This window comes from Nothobranchius furzeri, chromosome 4 (assembly GCF_043380555.1).
Source record: "Nothobranchius furzeri strain GRZ-AD chromosome 4, NfurGRZ-RIMD1, whole genome shotgun sequence".
Classification (NCBI taxonomy): Eukaryota; Metazoa; Chordata; class Actinopteri; order Cyprinodontiformes; family Nothobranchiidae; genus Nothobranchius; species Nothobranchius furzeri.
In genome coordinates, this window is record NC_091744.1 from 59,026,546 (window position 1) to 59,045,199 (window position 18,654).

At 42.1% G+C, this 18,654-nt stretch overlaps 2 protein-coding genes across 3 annotated transcripts; both read right to left on the minus strand.

Annotated features, from left to right (window-relative positions):
* Positions 1–157: 157 nt before the first annotated feature.
* LOC107388448 (AT-rich interactive domain 3B) lies at positions 158–12,375 on the minus strand. Its single transcript, XM_015963988.3, has 9 exons — positions 12,169–12,375; positions 11,150–11,713; positions 3,081–3,158; positions 2,918–2,990; positions 1,885–2,068; positions 1,432–1,682; positions 1,047–1,328; positions 883–972; positions 158–443 (listed from the first exon to the last, which is right to left on the minus strand). Exons 1-9 carry the CDS (start codon positions 12,190–12,192, stop codon positions 304–306), a joined length of 1,686 nt encoding a protein of 561 aa, XP_015819474.1. The 5' UTR covers positions 12,193–12,375; the 3' UTR covers positions 158–303.
* A 1,369-nt stretch (positions 12,376–13,744) lies between these two features.
* Positions 13,745–17,574, minus strand: cox5aa (cytochrome c oxidase subunit 5Aa). 2 transcript variants are annotated; one of them, XM_054733608.2, is made up of 5 exons: positions 17,413–17,574; positions 16,652–16,768; positions 14,414–14,535; positions 14,201–14,318; positions 13,745–13,909 (listed from the first exon to the last, which is right to left on the minus strand). In XM_054733608.2, exons 1-4 carry the CDS (start codon positions 17,483–17,485, stop codon positions 14,205–14,207), a joined length of 426 nt encoding a protein of 141 aa, XP_054589583.1. In that variant the 5' UTR covers positions 17,486–17,574; the 3' UTR covers positions 13,745–13,909; positions 14,201–14,204. The 2 variants fall into 2 exon arrangements, with proteins under 2 accessions (XP_054589583.1, XP_015819475.1); XM_015963989.3 differs by having other exon boundaries at positions 13,745–14,116; positions 17,413–17,572.
* Between the last annotated feature and the right edge of the window lie 1,080 nt (positions 17,575–18,654).

The following is an 18,654-nucleotide window of genomic DNA, read 5'->3' on the forward strand; positions in this document are numbered from 1 at the left end:
GATAAAGCTCCTCTAAATGTCAATGAAACACAGATTTCCACCGTGTGTTTTGATGCTCTAAAGACACTCCTGAACAATCACTGTAAAATATTTTAGACAAAAATGTTTACATAGAAAACACTAACAGGCACTATAGTTAACAGATCAGAATCTAAAAGGGTCTTTTTCCAACTTAAATCATCTCTAAGTATTTAGGCTGTCAGAGGAACCGAAGTAAAAAATAACATTGGCTTTCTGCGTAGCAGACCTTTTTCCCTGAAGTTCGTGCTTTTTTGTCTAAGCAGAGGTGCAGCATGTAATGCTTTAATTTGGTCCCTTTGAGGAAGTAGAAGATGTAGATGAGGGACTGTGAGAGGAGGAGAGGGCACTGAAACCAGTGGTTCCTGCTGGAGTTACAGTCTGGGATGAGACAGGAGCAGCAGACTTCTGGGCCAACAGAGTTCCTACAGCAGAGACAACAGTAAACTGAGGGAGCGATCCAAGTTTGGAGATTGTACCGTGTGGAAAATGTACGCATAAATAAAAAAATAAGTTTTGCGAAAAAGAAACAAGAAGGAATTGTGGATCTGTGTAAGACTACAACTGAAGATTCAAAACATGCAATAATGAAAAAGGAATAGGTAAAAATAAATTAAAGTAAGTTTCCTTTGAATTAATTCAAGTTCAGTTCTGATTGGACTGATGTGCTAACGACTAGTTACAGCTGAAACTGTTCCCAGGTTATGCTTCTGTCAGCTCGTTGAGACCCAACGCTATGATGCGTCAGTGCAAGGCCTCTGACGCAGGCCTGCAGAGGATAATGGACACATGCTCAATGTTTAAAATATCCATCGAAAGGCAAGGAGACCGCAAGCAGAAGCACGGTTTTCTTTGAGAACTCACCTGAGTAGATTGTACCATTGACCTCCACAGAGACACTGATACTGGCTGGTCCATTAGTAGAGATATTTAGTGATAAATCTTGCTTTTTTTCTGCGAGACAAAAACACCAATTAATGGACTATTCCCTAAATGAAGCCGTACTGATCAGAGCAGGAGCCACTCACCGTGCCCATTGTTCAGCTTGAGGTTCATGGGGTTGAACTGAGAGGCCATTGCCAGGAGGTTTTGTTGGAGGGCCTGTTGCATGAGGCGCTGCTGCTCCTCTGCAAGCCGCATCATTTTCTTCTCTGGACCATCGACTGCAGCGCCACCAGCCGCTCGGTCCAACCTCTCCCTGAGATGCTCCAGCGTGGCAGCTTGTGCAAGCTGCTGGTGCTGATGCTGCTGGTGTTGGCCGAGCGCCATAGCCACTGGCAGTCTGGGTATTACAGAGGTGGAGGTCTCATCTGATTAAAAATCAACAAATAACATTTGAGATTATTGAAAAATCCGAATATGAATAAAAAGAAAAATTCCACCCAAGAATGACATGTTCATAGGTTGCCTCACCGATGTTCCGTTTTAAATTGGGACTGGCGGATAGATTCACGCCGTTGAGTGCAGTTGGAGTAGTTTGCATCGAAGGTGAGGACAGGAGCGGGTGTGGAGCAGAGCTTGGGGACGGGGAGTAGCGATAAAGGCTGCTGGTGAAGCTGGGACGTCGGCCCTCCCTGCGGTTACTATCGATCGCTACCTGCAGCTCACCCGGAGAACTCAGACCTTTCTTCTCACACTCAAAGGGGTACAGGTATTTCATATACCTGTAGGGAAACATCAAAAACATGCTTAAAAGAAAGAACAAGTTTTGTTGTAAACTCTTAAAGAATAATGAGTGAAAAGTGTACATTTCCTAAAACTATTAAACTTTGAGTATTTGTATTTTATCTTAACAGATTTTCAGTTAAATTTGTGATCATGGTTGAAGGAATGATCTCCAGTTGTTAAACTATGAGAAAGTCCTACTGGGTTCGGAGGGTGAAAGCTGCGCTGGTGATGGATGTGGGCAGATTGAGACCTTTGGTGATCTCCCTCCAGATCTTCTTGTTGATGACCTCCACCAGTCCTCCCTTCTCCGTCACGAGTTTATACAGCCTGTACAAGTCCAACACCTGCTTCGCCATAATGGGAATGCGGTTGACCGGCGTTCCTGAAATATAGAAACAGGGTTTAGACCTACTGAAAAGTTTGGATGCTTTTTTATTAAAGGAGAAGCACAGGAACCGATTCTGATTAACACACCTGAGGGTCTTAGGTCGGTGTTAGGTAATGTGGCTTAGCATGTGTAATCTGTGTGATAGACTTCATCCAATGAAGCTCATTTCAGATGGGTGGGGAGCAGAAGCTGATTTGAGTGCTGGGGTGGGGGCAGGTCTGCCAGTCATCGGGTTGACAGCTAACCTCTCCAATCCCGATTTGGAGAAAAGCCCATTAATGGGAAAGACTAACATGCAGCCATAGAAATAAGATTACACGGTGCTTGAGATGAACGAACACACACACACACACACACACACACACACACACACACACACACACACACACACACACACACACACACACACACACACACACACACACACACACACACACACACACACACACACACACACACACACACACACACACAGTGTTTTAACCCAGTAGGTTTTAAAAGAAAATGTTAAATTTCACCTCCCAAATTCCTTAAATTTGCAAAATCTGACATACTGGCAAAAATAATAAAAATAAATTAATGAACAATTTATTTCACTGACTGTTTTCATAAACCCAGACTGCTTCAGTTCTAATTACCTTTGACCTTTTAATTACAGTCCAGTTGTTTCCCTTAATTAAATGATTTGAATACCAGCTGCCAGGATCAGCCTGCGGATCCATCATTAGTATAAATAGGTATTTAAAAAAAACACACATGGTGGGAAAAAAAGATGCAGTTTTAACAAACATTTCGATCCACGAAATAAAACATTAATTCACATATTAAGTCATTAAATTTTACCTCGTTTCTGCATAAAGACAAATAGTTCATCAAGGAACTCTTTGCGATCTGGGTCATTATCTAGTTCATACAGCTGCAAGGAGGAAAAAGAAACACAGCAAGAGGCTGTTAGTGGGCAGTGTTTTGAGTAACTTCATTTTCGGCATCTTTCAAATTTACTGACCTTGGCAAAGTCCCTGGATGGTTCTCCTGCTTTCACTTTTCCTCCGTCGCTCTCCTCGGCCCAGATGCCTCTTCCTCTCTGCACATTTAGACACAGATATCACTCAAAAACACCATTTCTTCATTTTTTATTATTTTCTAATTGTCATCTGTCACCATCCATTTCCTGACATTACAACCAATCACAGGGATGTTCCTTTGCACCTCTTTTCAGGGTATCTGCAGGTTTAAGAGAGCCAAATTTAAGACTTTTTAAGACCTTTTTAAGGCCACTTTGACCAAATTTAAGCTATTTAAGCAGGGCAGCAGTAGCTCAACAGGTTGAGCGGGTTGTCCAGTAATCGGAAGGTTGCAGGTTCGATCCCGGCTCCGGACAGAGAATTCTGCTGTTGAGTCCTTGGGCAAGACACTTAACCCACCTTGCCTGCTGGTGGTGGTCGGAGGGACCGGTGGCACCTGTTCTCGGCAGCCTCGCCTCTGTCAGTGTGCCCCAGGGCAGCTGTGGCTACATCATGGCTCATCCCCACCAGTGTGTGAATGTGTGTGAATGGATGAATGATACACTGTAGTGTAAAGCGCTTTGGAGTCCTTACTCTGAGAGGCGCTATACAAGTGCGGGTCATTTATCATTTAAGCTATAATTTCCAGCTGTTGCCTGGAACCGGTGCTAACCACGCCACGATCGTGGGATTAGCCATCCAGTTACCATTAAACTTGCACTTCCCCATGGTGCAAGCTCCCACTAGCTTAACCAGCTAACGTGCTCATCTAAAAATAGCCCCCTTTCACAACCAACTGAATGTGTACGGTTCCGCTTACGCCAACAACGTACACAAAAAACGCTGAACACCAACTAGAAATTCACGAAAATTTTATAGAAATAAAAGAATCTTGTTTATTGGGTCTTTGGTCATTTAAGACCTTTGGAAACTGTATTTAAGGATTATTTGTAATTTTTAAGGATTTTTAAGGCCTTAAATTTGGAAAAGCTAATTTAAGGCTTTTTAAGACTTTTTAAGGACCCGCGGATACCCTGTCTTTTACAGGTGAAACAAAAATTATTTGAATATCGTGAAAAGTTCATTCACGTCAGTAATTCTACTTAAAAGATTAAACTAATATTTGAAAGACTCACTACATGCACCATATTCTCATTTTACAGTTTCACCTGCAGAACATCATACAGTCCTTTACAGGACGCTCACTCCTCAGCAGAGTCGCTACGGTCCCAAACTTCCTTCCTTTGTAGATGACATTTCTAACTGTGGAGCGACTGGCTCCCAGCTCTTTGAAGATTCTCTTGTAGCCTTCCCCAGCATTGTGCAGGTCCACAATCCTTCTCCGAAAGTCCTCTGGTAACTAGAATCGAGGCATGATCGACATCAGAGCAGCTGCTGTGGGATCTGTTTAAGGGAGGGGCCCAAGCTCTTGTTTTTAATTGGACATCTGATTCCAGGTAGCTCTGGAGACCTCGTTAGCAAAGGTCTAATGGTGGAATGCAGAAACTGTAAAGGTCCAATTAGATTCACTGTTTAATCAGAAATGGGTGAAAATTTACTCCTGTAGGATCATATATGCAATTAGATAAGCTATGATGGGAAAAAGAGAGCAAATTGTCTTTACAAGCAAAATCATAAGGAGATGTATCTGGATATAAATTATCAGTGCATTTTTATGAGTCACTGATGTCCAAACAGATGTTTTGTCACCAGAAAACTGTGTAAACAAAATCATGCTGCCAGCTCCTAAACAAAGCCATCTTTGCCACTCAAGAATAAGCACTTGCAGAGCTCATTTCAGTAAATAACAAACACCATTTGCAGTCCTCCACCACCTCCAACAACCCTTCTGGATGGAAAGATTCAGCTGATTAGACATTTTTCTCATTCATATTTGAGACAACAAAACTGTCCAGCAAATAAGTCCAGTTGCTTCTTGGGGCTCAGGTTGGATTCTGTCCAGTGCCTTGTACCAAGCGTTATTAATCCGGAAAGCTCAAGTTGAATGCAGTTACTTTACTTTAATTGTTCTGCTTTACGTGAGTAATGTAACTGCAAGTAAAGAGGTCCTTCAGTCATATTTTAGCACATTTGCAGTGGTCTATAGTGGGAATGAATGTCTTGTAAATCATGCTGTAGGGAAAAAAAGCTCTGGTGCATCTGTTTAGCTCAGAGAATTCCTCTCGAGGAGAAAGTAGCTTCAGATGACAGGATTTTAGAGTCTTACTTCCTGATATTTGGACATCTTGCCTCCGATTGGCCAACAGCAATGCGACTCTATCACTGAATATTTGCGCTGAAACATTGATGTTTTATCTCCACAAACAACACAAGCCTGGAGGAGTTCTGCTGTGTGGTGGAGTTGCTAATGCTAACGGATAGCGTCTACTAGTCGATATGTTCTCTGCTGTTTCCTGAATGCTAAACCAACAACAAACTTTCCCCGTTGTGAGTTAAGATGGGTGAGTCCACGAATGTTAACGGACAGTGTGACGTAGATCTGTAAGGATTTTCAAATCCTAGAGTTTCATTGTCTATTTTTTATTCAGCAGTTAATACAGGAGATAGGTGTAGGAGACCATCCACCGTTTAGTTTTATGCATTATGCCAGAATATGGGTAGAATGTTTTTTAGATTATGGATTTTATTGTAATTTTTGCTTCTGTAACTGGTTAGTGATCATTTTTATGTGATTATTCATCGCCATCATGACTGTTTTTATTATTTTCTATCTTTATCCTATTGTCTGGAGCAACACTTCTACAATAATTTCCTTCAGGATTAATAAAGTATTCTTATTCTGATTTTCACATTCAGCCTGAATGACAAACTCAAGAGTGACCGATCATTTTCAAAAATAACAAGTTAAAATGGTTTCTCATTGTTTTTAGAGGATTCTCTGCTTACATATCTGATTTATAACAGGTCTCTGCAGATATTCTGCAAAGGTAATTAAACCACCAAATCAGGTTTGCTGGAGCAGGAAATGATCTAAAACATGCGGGGCAGTGGCCCTCCATGACTGCAGCTACAAGCTAAGACGTAAATTAAAGGAATTAACCTGGATTGTGCAGGCTGAGCTACTGTTTGAGTGTGAGTCTGAGCTTGGCTTCCTGTGTGTGTGTGCTGTTGTGAACAGTCAGCTTAAATAATGCCAAAGGCTCTCTTTAAGACTTAGAGTAATACAATAAAAGACACGGAGCAAACAACGGGTGAGTCAAGTGTTTCAGCGCACTCCTTTAAATCAGCTAACAAGGAAGTAGCGGTTTTCATGCAGAAACACAGCTCTGAAGGGAATTTATCAACTGTTTAAAAATGGCAAATAATCTCACCTGCTGCAGATGACTTACTGAGCAGTATTTCAAGACAGCAATAACCTCAAAATAGTATAAATGACCTCTACAAATATATTATTTTTTAGTCCTTCACATTTTGCAGTTTTTTCAGCAGAAGTAGTGGCTTCTGAAGTGACCATTTGCTCTGCAACGTTGTGAAACGTAAATAAAGATGTGAATAATAATGGTATTCAAACATAAATGTCCCAAGAAATTAATGTAAAACCTTTTTCCATGAAATTTTGAGTCTAAAACAAATGCTCCACCACATTTAAGTTTTTACTTTCTTGTCATATCCTTTATTTTCATTGATTATTCATTTATATTAAAGTTCTTTTGTATATTTAATATTAACGGAAGCATCTTTCCACACAGATCATGTAGAAGCTAAACCTGCTCTCGCTCTGCCACTACTGACTAGCTGGCCGTGGGAAAATGTCTAATTTTAATTAATGATAACATTTTTTGGGAGGTGTCTGGATGTATCTTAGTTCAAAGGAATGAAATGAAGCGTGTACATTAGGTGGACTAAAATGACATGTTATTGCTCAGACCCCCCCCCTCCCCCCTCTAAAAGAAACCAGCAGGACGTTGGAGGCTGAAGTGAAGGGGGGCGCACGTGCAGCAGTGTGGAAAAGCCTGTTGAGAGGTTATTTTCCTGCTGAAATGCTTAAGTTAGCTCAGATTCTTCTGTTTATGACTCCATTCATTTGACTGAAATCGCCATAATCTCCACTATGACTACATGAATCCGTTACATTGCTGCAGCAGATCTGATCAGTTCAAACATGTTAACATTTTTGCAGGAGTCCGTCATTCGGCGAGGGTGCACGTGAGCAGCTTTTCTCAGCACTTCAGTGGCAGCTATATTATTTTGTGCTGTAAGTAAATGCCCCCCCCCCCTAATGTTTAATGCTGCACTGTGAGATAATAATGATAACAATTAGCTCTGCAGGGAACCAATAATCAGCTGTTCAGAACAAAAACACAAATCAAACTGTAAAATGCTAATGTGTGTGCGCGCGTGTGTGTGCGCACGCACACACACACACACACACACACACACACACACACACACACACACACACACACACACACACACACACACACACACACACACACACACACACACACACACACACCCCTATTAGAGGCAGATGGTCCCACCGAAACTCATTCTAATGGAGGTTTACTTCTTTTAAAGGGAGTTTCTCACCAAATGACCCCAAATGTTGGTACAAAAGAAGCTGCTGGGGTTCTTTGTGTGATATCTAAAGGTCTGGGTTTACTATTGGGCCATTCCCATCTGTACCGGGTCGGCCCGGGCCGGGTAGCCCCAGTCGGCCCCAGCCTGGCCCAGTTGATTCCACACATCCTTGCCTTAAGCCCATGTGGGCTGATTCTACCCACCAATCAGAGGCTTGTTCTAATGGAAGGTGTGAATTTGCTGTCAGCAGTGGGTGTGTTGGCCCTGGTCGGCCTGAAGCAGACCCCCTCGAGAAGAGGGCTGAGAATGAGCCTTGGTTGGCCCCGAAAAATACCAGGCCACCCAGATATGTAAACAACCTACGCTACCCGGCCCGGGCCGACCCGGTACAGATAGGAATAGCCCATATGAAAGAGTTCACAGCTGATGGAGTCTCAGATCAGATTTAAAACAGCAGAATAAATTAAACAAACTTCACTTAAGTCTAGTTCAAGTCTAGTTTAATTCTCTGTGTCTTGGAGCCTGAAGGGACACGGATTAAATATTCGCTACAACTAGTTATTAGTCATTTCATCACTCAGTCCAGATATCATGTAGCTCATCTTTATCGCCCGCCACCGACAGGCAAAACGGCCAGTAATGGATTTGCAAGCGTGCGTGTGTGTGTGTGTGTTAGAGTCTCACTAGATGAATGTTAAAACTCTCAGAAATGAATCACTAGACGTTCATCTACTACTGATTAACTTTTCGGGTGGACCCAACACAACATGGTCACCACAGCTAACAAACTCAGATTGTGCAACATGATTCGAGTAAACATAAAGCATTTATCAGTCTCTGTCTCTAGGGGTTAAAGTGAATGTGTCCATTTTCACTGGCGACAGGGAGCAGCACATATCCCAGGGAGCGCAACCTCCAGTAAAACAAGCACATAACGTTAAAAGTTAAAGTCCCATTAGTCCTCATCACACACTGAAATTCATCTCCGCATTTGACCCATCCCCATGGGGAGTGGTGAGCTGCAGCTGTGGCTGTGCTCAGGAACTGTGTGTTGGTTTAACCCCCAAATCCAACCTGTTAAAGCCGAGTGTCAAGCTAGGAGGTATTGGGTCCCATTGTTTAAGTCTTTGGTACGACCTGACTGGGATTTGAACCCCGATCTCACAGTCCCAGGGCAGAAACTCTGCCACTAGGACACTGAGAAGGTTATAGACTCCCTTTCATCACTGGTAACGAGTGAAGAAGTAAATGTGTAAAACAATGTTTCATGAACGGTGAAAGTTGTCCTCGAGTGCTCACGTAGAAGGAAGCATGGCGTCGTGCAGAGACTTCGACCCACTCTCGTGTATTTTAGACCCGATTTTTATGGTTAAATGTTACAAAGCCGCAAATATTTTTCAACAACTGGGCATCATTCATTTTCAACAACATTTACATGGATATTTCCTGAGATTAGAGGTCAAATCTACACCCAGTCTCTTTAAGCAGGCTGCTTTAACTCTGTTTTACCCTCTTTTACTTTCCTGCATCAAATGAGTCCAAAATCTTCCAAAAAGTAAACACAAAAATGTTGCCAGACCAGGCTGTTTCCTGCACTAGCCTCTCACTAAACACAACTGCTTTCTCCATCTTTAGATGTTAAAACAGCTCTCTGTTCCCACAACACTTCTTGTCGACACCGCTAAAAGGTTTAACTTGGAATTTCTTGAAAGCTAAACAAAAACAACAGCTTTCCCTTTTTTTCCCAGCCTTAAAAAAGCTCACTGACGGTAGAAACACCCAAGTCTTTTCACCATCTAATAGAAATAAAACCCTCCCCCACTTTATTGATGAGGAAGTGAGACCCATGCAGATCTAATAACAAAGAGCCTTCAGTTAATTGCTCACAGAGCTTTCCCACATTCTCGCCTAGGGACCCTGACAGCATTCAGTATTCAGGCCAGAAATAACCTTTATAATGTGATTTTATACATTAAATCTTCAAAAGGCCAATTGCTGAAAAGCAAGTTCGTCCATTTTCACTTTTTGACTATTATGCATCTTCTGCAGGGCAGAAATGAAAACTTCTCCAATGAAATCACTGGAGGTGACTCATTTTTTTTAATCCAAATTAAATTATTGGGCATTTAATCGTCCCAGCAAGTAAAGATCGTCTATGTGACTCCTCACCAGACCCTGTTATACATGTAGGGCCTTTCTGTGCGACCAGCAGCAAACAATGGCTGCCAGCTTCTTCTGGGATGAAGAACTATAGATGCAGTTCGACCAACCGACAGTTTATAAGTGAAATTTTTTCCAACGAATGTTTAGTATGTGAGCTCATTATCCTCATATGAGTGCTCAAAAAAATCACCTGTGACATCTTTACACCTGATAAAGGAGAAAATGAGTTTATTTCATCTGGTGGAATCAGAAAAGGTCACAGCTAACACTCAAACAAGGAAATGTAACCACTTCCATCCCTTTTAAAGATTTTTTTCACATGATGACAGAATTGATGTACTTCTTGAATCACAAGAGACACTTTGTGGAAGTTTGCAGAGCTTTAAAGCAACTCGAGCTGCTTCTGAGAACTTATTTAAAGTAAATATTAAAGGTTTGAACAGCTGCTTTGTGGGGAAAAGGAAACATCCTCGCAGCGGCAGCCATTACTGTATTGATCTCATGCAGGGGGTGGGGGGTGTCGAGGCATCATTTAGTGTTGTTAAGAGACAGCTAAATTATGCAAAGCTATGTGCAGAGCTACAGTAATGACATCACCCAGATGCTCTTTGTTAGGATTCATGCAAACGATAAAAACCAAAATATTAATTATTTTCAATGAGAACAACAGCAGAAGGAACGATCAGGCTGAGTGGAGGACGATTTCCAGACCTCCACAACAATCCTAGCCGATTCTGCTCCAGAAAAATGCCTGATGGAGAACACACACACACACACACTCTCACACTCTCTCTCTCTCGCTCGCTCCCTCCCTCCCTGAAGGAGCTCTCAGACATCTTACTCAGTGTTGTGTTTGCGTCAACACCTGCTTTGGATTTCTTATTTCACTCTGATTTAAGAGGGATCTCCCTGATACAGGCTTACAGCAGCCTCGAGGGCCATAAATACACACCAGAGACTATTTCAATAATCCTCCGCTCTCATTTCAGCTCCATATCCTCTGGCCTTGAGTAGCTTCTTTGCACAGCTAGACTTGGACCACAGCCCAGAACAATTAGCCCAACTAGCAGCAGAAACAAGTTTGTTGTTGTGATTTGCATCAGAAGCCTGAGATGTGAAGTAAAGAGAGGCGGATGAAGATGTATGATTGTTGCTGGTAATTTAAGCACCAGCAGGATTTGGCCCAAAGCAGACATGCTCTCCCTCTTATGTGAGAAAGGCACGACTCAGCAACAGGAAGTCAATCATTTACACACACACACTGGCCACAGATGCTATCTCAGCCTGAAGGAGGGCCACACACACACACACACACACACACACACACACACACACACACACACACACGTGAATAAATCTGATGTACCTGTTTGAACATCTCGTCATAGCTCCAGTCAGAGAAGCTACTGGGTGAGGTGAAGGTGGTCTGGCCTGCAGGAGATGGCAGGTTCTTCTCCTTCTGGTCCGGTTTGATCTCTGAGGACGGAGACCTGGGGATCTGCTCAGCAGCAGCTGACAGAGGACCAGAAAAAGGCTGAAAATGTGAAACCTGTTGGAGGACCAGCTTCTTCACCTGTTGGTGAGGCCCATTCTCATCTCCCTTCTCCTCCTCTTCCTCATCTCCCTCCAACATATCTTGTTCCTCCTCATCTGAGTCCTCCTCCTTCACGTCCACTCTGCCCAGAGGGTTCGGTGGATAAATGTGTCCCTCTACCTTCCTGTAGAAGTCTGGTCTGGAGCTGGAGGCTCTGGCAGCTGCCGCCTGTTGGGCAAACAGGAGCTGAGCTTGAAGCAGATGTTTCTCCTGGAGGTTCATCTCTAGTTTGGCTTCTTGTTGTCTCTGCAGCTGCTCCATCATGGCCTCTAGCTTCCCTCCTGCAGGACTGGGCTGTGGACACCCAGATGAACTCACCTCCTCAGATAAACTGGACTGTGGACAATAAGGATAATAAGATGTTCAATAGGGGGAAAGGCTGTTCTAAAGGCTTCCATGGCCATGTCATCAGAACTTACAAAGAAAAGTGACTTTAAATACTCCACATGGACTGAAAAGGGCTACCTAATAAAGACCCAAACACAAGGCATCAACTTTATCTGTTAAACTGGATCAAATAAGTTTTTATAAACTGATTTGTATCAGGTAAAAAATATTAAATCAGCAAATATAAATGGACTTGATCTTTTCGGACCTCATTTTTCCTTCATCAAACTTAAATTAGTTTCCATGTGCGTATTTTTACAGCTTTTCTCTGCGTTGAACTCAAAAACCACAGAAGAAAGAGAGAAAACCTGCTGGAAACCGAGAAGCGTCTGCTGCGCTCTGGCTTTGTTACTGTAACAAACACGAGTGGGAGCCAGAAAGGGGGAAACGCCGTCGACACTCACCATTTGCGCCTTGGAGTAATTCATTCTCGCCGACAGGTCTTATCTGGTTTTCCTTCGTTTCTCTGGCGAAAGTAAATCACATTTCTCTTTCCAGAGGCTCTTCTTTTGATCGAGTGAGTTTAAAATCCCCCGCAGAGAGCAGGCCGGAGACCGGAGCTGCTGCAGGAGCAGGAGCAGGAGGAGGAGGAGGAGTGATGTGTACCTCCCTGGTCACTGCGCATGGAAACTCAAACATCTTTGATTGTCTTTGACGGACTCACCCCCTTCACCCACACAGCCACTCTGAATGAAAGGCCCGCCCCGTGCGTAAAAATCCTCCCACCCAGCCCAAACACACATTCATGACCTCTGCTGCTGCTTTCTGGTCAATTAAAGACATGCATGGAGGGGGAAAAGCAGGAATCTTTACAACTTTATTCTTGGAGCTCTGAAGTGCTTCTATTCTGGTCAGAAACACCTTCCATAAGACATCCCTGCTGCTGCCTGGTAATCAGTGGTCCTCCCCACCAGTCTATATAAAGCCCAGAGCTGCTGACTGATTACAGCATGAGAGCAGAGCTCACACAGCCCAGCAAACATCACTTCAGCCAGAAACCACGACATTCAGAGGGAAAACTACAGGAGACCTGCAGGAGTTGAGTTTCTCTAATATTTTGTTCAAAATCTTTATTTAGAATCAAGAACACAACAAAGGGTCAAGCAGCTGGCATGAGATCTTTGGGCCACTTTGAAAGTATTTAAACAGCCTCTGTTTAGAGAAATAGAGGGTGCGTCTGTCCGGCCTTGAGAAGAAATTCCTTCAAATGTAACGACAAAACCTAAAGATGTTTCCCAATCTGGGGTCTACCACCCCAAAGGAGTCACTAGAAATTGCAGGGGGTCCCCACAATTTTTTCTGTGCTGAAATTAAAGTTACAAAGATTATATTGGTAAAAAGTACATTAAGAAAATACCAATAGTATAATCAAAACTCTACGAGTTGTTCTGCATGTCTGTATGACGTCAGTAAATAATCATTTTAATGTGTGTGCTGGTAGGAGGTGGTGGTCCTCAAAGAAGAGGATAGCACCGATGTAGAGAAACACCAGGACCACTGATTTTATTTCTCACCGCACGAATCAAATGTCTCACTTTCATAGATGAAGCTGCTCTCATCTGATCTGAAATAGCTCATCACAAACAAAAAGTTTCTGATGAGACTTGTTTTTGTGCAAATGACAAAATTTGAGGTTTCTTCTGTTCTCAACACGAGGGAACCATCCCTCAGTCCTGGAGTACTCTAGTGTCCAGGGGTCTCATTTATAAAACATTGCGTAGAATCCTTACTAAAACCGTACTTGCGCTCAGCAACAAAAACGTTTGAATGATAAATAAAAACTAGTTTGAACCAAATTCAAAGTGTGTTGCTATCATCTTAAAACCGCTCCAACTCCAATTGTACAGGTTTTAATGCAACGTTCAGGTCATAAATCAGCTTTAGCAGAAATATTTGCTTCTGCAGAAACTTCGATGCACCAAAAGTCCTTCCTTTTGCTGGACGCACGTAAATATCTTTGGATAATAAAATGAGTCCAAATGTCATTTGAAACAAGTTTATTTCACCCGCAAGCAAAATTTCCCTGAAATGAAAACATGTAAAGCAGACAAAACACAGCAAGTCTTTAACATTCGTGTGACACTGCTGCCCCCTGGTGGTGGACGGTGTGGTTTATTTGGTGACGTTCTCCTCCCTTCCAGAAACCTGTATGGAGCATTTTGCTTTCATATGCCCTTAAAAGGAAATATTCCAGTATAGATCTAACACTCAGATAAGCGTTCTTTATTATATCAATCCGTATTTTACATGTAAAAGAACTTAAAGGCCAAATTAAATATCACACGCAGATGATCAGGCAAATATTTAAACACAAGGGTGATTTTTTTCTGGGTTAGTCCATTGTCTTTTGTCCTGAAAATTAAAAAAAGGTCTGTCATGTTGTGTAAAAGAAGGGGGTAAAAAGATTAAACCTCATCAGGAAATCTGAGTGCTTACTTGGCTAAACTTTGTCGATGCCAAGCTCTTCGGGTGTAGAAATGCCGAGCTCCTGTAACGCTGGTCGCAACTCCTGGATCAGGTATGGGTAGATGTCTTTATGAGGCCCAGCTTTGTCCTAAAGAAGTAAATGGGTAATCCCACAAAGTTTTAAATGATAAGAAACGAGAGTAATAATAGGTCACTTATTCCGTCATGTTTGTCATCCTTCACCTTGACAGCCTCCAAAATTCGGATGGCGCTGGCCAGGTCATTTAATCTCCGACAGGCTCTCAGAGCAGCCTCCAGAATCTTTGGCTCCGGTACCAGATCGTACCCGATCAATGTGTTCATCCCTGAAACAGATCATGTATATAAAACACAAATACAAGAAAATCACAAAAAATAACCACTTTATTTATTTATTAAGCTTATTAAATTTATTAAGAGCAGATTCAACCAAAACCCAGACCTGCAACTATTTAACTATAACCTTGAGCCCTTTGGCCACACATGTGCACTTTACATTTTTATTCTCTGCTACTAAAACCTTTTTCTTATTTAAAGACACTTGATACCAACTTTAATATCACCAGATTCTTGCCAACACACACACCCCTAATAACAATGTTTATTTATTTGGCAGACGCTTTTATCCAAAGCAACGTACAATTGTTAACCTATAGGGCATGTTGTGATCTGTGGGGGAAACCGGAGTACCCGGAGGAAATGCACGCATGCATGGGGAGAACACGCAACTCCATGCAGAAAGACCGCGGCCAAGTTTTAAACCTTCAACAATGTTTGTTTGATTATAACGGGCTAACCTGCAACAAACAAACAGAAGACTGGATGCAGTAAATAATGTTAGTAGTGAAAGCTGGTAAACTTTTTATTTAATCCTTATTTTAGGCAACTTTTCCAGCAAAGAACAAACACCTCATGTTATAATCAACAACCCGTTTCTTCATTAGCCTCCATATTTGAAGAAGAATAGAAAAAAGGTTAAATTATAAAAAACCTGTGGGTGTTGGACCCTTAGCTGAAATACAAGTTTATATGCTAGCCTCGTGACATATTTTATGGCTGTTGCAGAGGAAGATTGGATGAGTGAAAGATGAGCTGGAAACAATTTTTAGAAATCGAACCTGGTGTGGTAATAAAGTATAACAAGATGACTCAGCGGTTTCAGTCTGCACACGGTAAACAGATGTGACTATACAGCACATATAACCATCTCCATCTAATACTGGATTTAAAACAATTTCAGACTTATTTAACAGTTTGTGTGTCAATTTGAGATATCAAAACTTTAGGATGCAGCTTTAGTTGCACTAAGTTACTAACAAGTACATAAAATTAAGTTGGATCAAATAAAGACCCCAAGAACTCTCATGATAAACGGAAAAAGGTTTAAAAAAAAGGACAATTTTCTAAATAAATTTGACAATGTGGTGATTTTATTTTAGTTTTTATAGCAAAAACAAATAAGTTATTTAAACAACTGGTTGTGCAGTGCAGATATAAATGAAGTAGAGATGCACGATATTTCAGCATGAATATCGGTATTGGCCGATGTTAGTCATTTTTTTAGCATATCGGTATCGGTCTGATAAACAAAACTGCGCCAATATTGACAACTGATATTTTTTCCCCATCTTGTTTCCATTTGTTTGTGTTTCAGAGGGTGAGAGGCGTGGTGTGTATTTGTTTAGTCATGTGACAGTAATTGTAATCATCTCAGCATAAATATGTGTGGTGTGTGTACATAACAAATTCAGCTTTAATCATTTTCATTCTATACAAAATTTGCTGATTTTAGAAGCATTAATGTCAGAATATCGGTATTGGCCATAACAGTGATATTATATCAGCCCACAAATTTCATGTCGGTGTATCATTCACTAATATAAAGGTTTAAATTCAGAACAAACAAAAATGTAGCTGATACATTGTAGCTTTCCCAGGGAATAAACAGATGTTACTTTATACCTTTGAGAACATATCTGTGAACAATATTTATATTGTCTGTTTAGACTTTAAAAAGAAACAAAAATGTTTAGCGTAGCACTGAGTGAGCCTAATGCTTTGAGTTTTGTTACGACCAAGTCATCCGTCACCAAGTCCATGAATATCTAACTAATTACTATTTTTACACAAGCTAAAAACACCCACTGCTGCAAAAGTTCTAATGAACGTTTTACACATGGGATTTTTCAGCTTTTTATATCACACTTTAATCTGCACCCATTTACGCTGACAATAAATCAATCCTCTGGCACTAATCCAAAATGATGATGAGTTAATCCACGTGCCTTGCTTCCAATTTAAGACCAGGTCCTCAACAGCTGGCTGTAAATCAAGAGTTAATATTTACAGAGTTCATGGAAACAACTTCCTCATTGTAAGCCCCATAATGGACAAAAAGCACAACTCCCTTAGCTTTTAGGGTTTCTATTTCTCTAGCCCTACCTTTTCTCAGCTCCCATGCATCAATGTCCGGCTTGTTAAAATATGTAATCCAGCGGGCATCAAACTCCTCGTCCGTCTCCTGCTTTCCATGCGAGTAGCACCTTGAAGCCAGAACAGCTGAAAAACAAAAATAATCATCACAAAATTATCTATAAAGACAGTAAAACACAAACTGGTTTTGTTTATATTGAAGCCTGTGAGATCAACATAAGCAGTGATCGCAGAAGAAACAGGATAAATGTTGTGAGTTGGATTACTTCCATTGTCATAATTTGACACTGCACGTAGCGTCTGATAAGACTACTTGCTGCACTCTAGTGTAAACCCATAATCTGTAGTGAATTAGAAACGTATTTAGTGCAATGCTAGTAAGGTTCTGGATAAAACATATGGGTGGTGTGTGTTTGATGGGAGTAAAGCTGCAGCCAACCCGATTTGCTGTTAAAATACTCGCAGCTGGCAGAGTGAGCACCGCGGTTAGCATGCTAGCATGCTCCATCTGGGTCATGGCAAGGACACAACCACCCACGAGTCAAACTCTGGGGCAGGACGGTCTCGGGTCGTGCGAGTGATAGCAACCCTTAAGTAAAAGAGTCACAAGACGACTAAAACGTAAACAACTTTGCATTTTCTGTGAGGATTTTTGAGATTTCACAGTGAATGGCTAGCTTAGCTGTGAACCGCAATGTGACGACACACAAGCTGGCAGTGTGAACATCAACCAGACTGGAAACATCCACAGAAGACGAATGAACAAATACCTTGGCACCTGGGCTGTGGACGAGTTAACCCCCGGACACCGGAGACCGAAAGTCGGACGGCGACTCTGAACATGATGTAGAACAACCAGCGACAAATACCGGTGTGAGGAAGGAAGCGAGTCCGCTTTTTCTTCTTCTTTGCCTTCTTTTTTAAGGCAGTTGGGAAGCTGAGCTGTGGTGCAGTACCGCCCCCAGCCGGAATGACGGATCGGGATTCTAAATAAATGTGCCAGTATTATAAACTAAAAAACAAAAATGTTCTGTTCATTTTGTTTGCTCATGGTGTCCCTGCTGCTTTTGCTATTTACACAGTTCTTTTTAATTCTAAATGCACTCAGTCATGTCTCATTTGCCCATTTCTCCATTCATGTAATCACAGATCATGCTGCTGTGGCCCCCAGACTCCAGACCTCTCTCCCCCTGAGCCTGAGATCAGTGGACTCAGTGGTCTCCTTTAAAAAGCAGCTGAAAACTCACCAGTTAAAGCTGGCTTTGTGTGACTGTTGTCACCACACTCTCCTTATTCTGCTCTTATTCCACCTTCTCCAGGATCCGCTTATTCCCTCTTTCCTATTAATTTTCTCTCTCCCTTTCCTTACATTTTTAAAAATCATAATGTTTGTTTTTCTCACTTGAAACACATTTGTAATATTTTTTTATACTTTAAATTTTTTGTTTTTGTGAAGTGCCTCGTGATTTTTATCTTGAAAAGCGTGTTTCAATGGGAGCACGGGCAGAATATCTTACCCTCCAGTCAGAACGTAACAGCACCAGTAGGCAGCAATTTATCAAAAATATCCTTTATTAACACAACCAAACAATAAAACACTACGACCGAGTTCCTTCACGATAAAACCAGCAGTTCAGCATAAGTAAAATCTAGCAAGTGGGTACTTAGTTGGCCCAGTCGATGCAACCCCTCCCCGGGGTCTGAGCTTCCGACATCGTCCAACGCCCCGGGGTTCAGCTTGCGAGGACGGCGGGTGAGTCCACAGCTCAGGTCCGGCTGCCAGAGTTGGCGGCGGTAGATGTCGGCGTGGTCTCGGCACCCAACTACTCCTAGCCCTCACTACCTAAAGAAGGCGTCAAGCCTCCCCTCCTAGCGCTGGAACACTGCCCACCTTCTCAACTGTCTTCATCGCCGGCAGTCCTAACCAACTGCGAATGATCCCACCCCCCAGAACCGGGTGCCACAATGACAGGTCGACCACACACACACACACCTTGGTAGATCTGCCACCC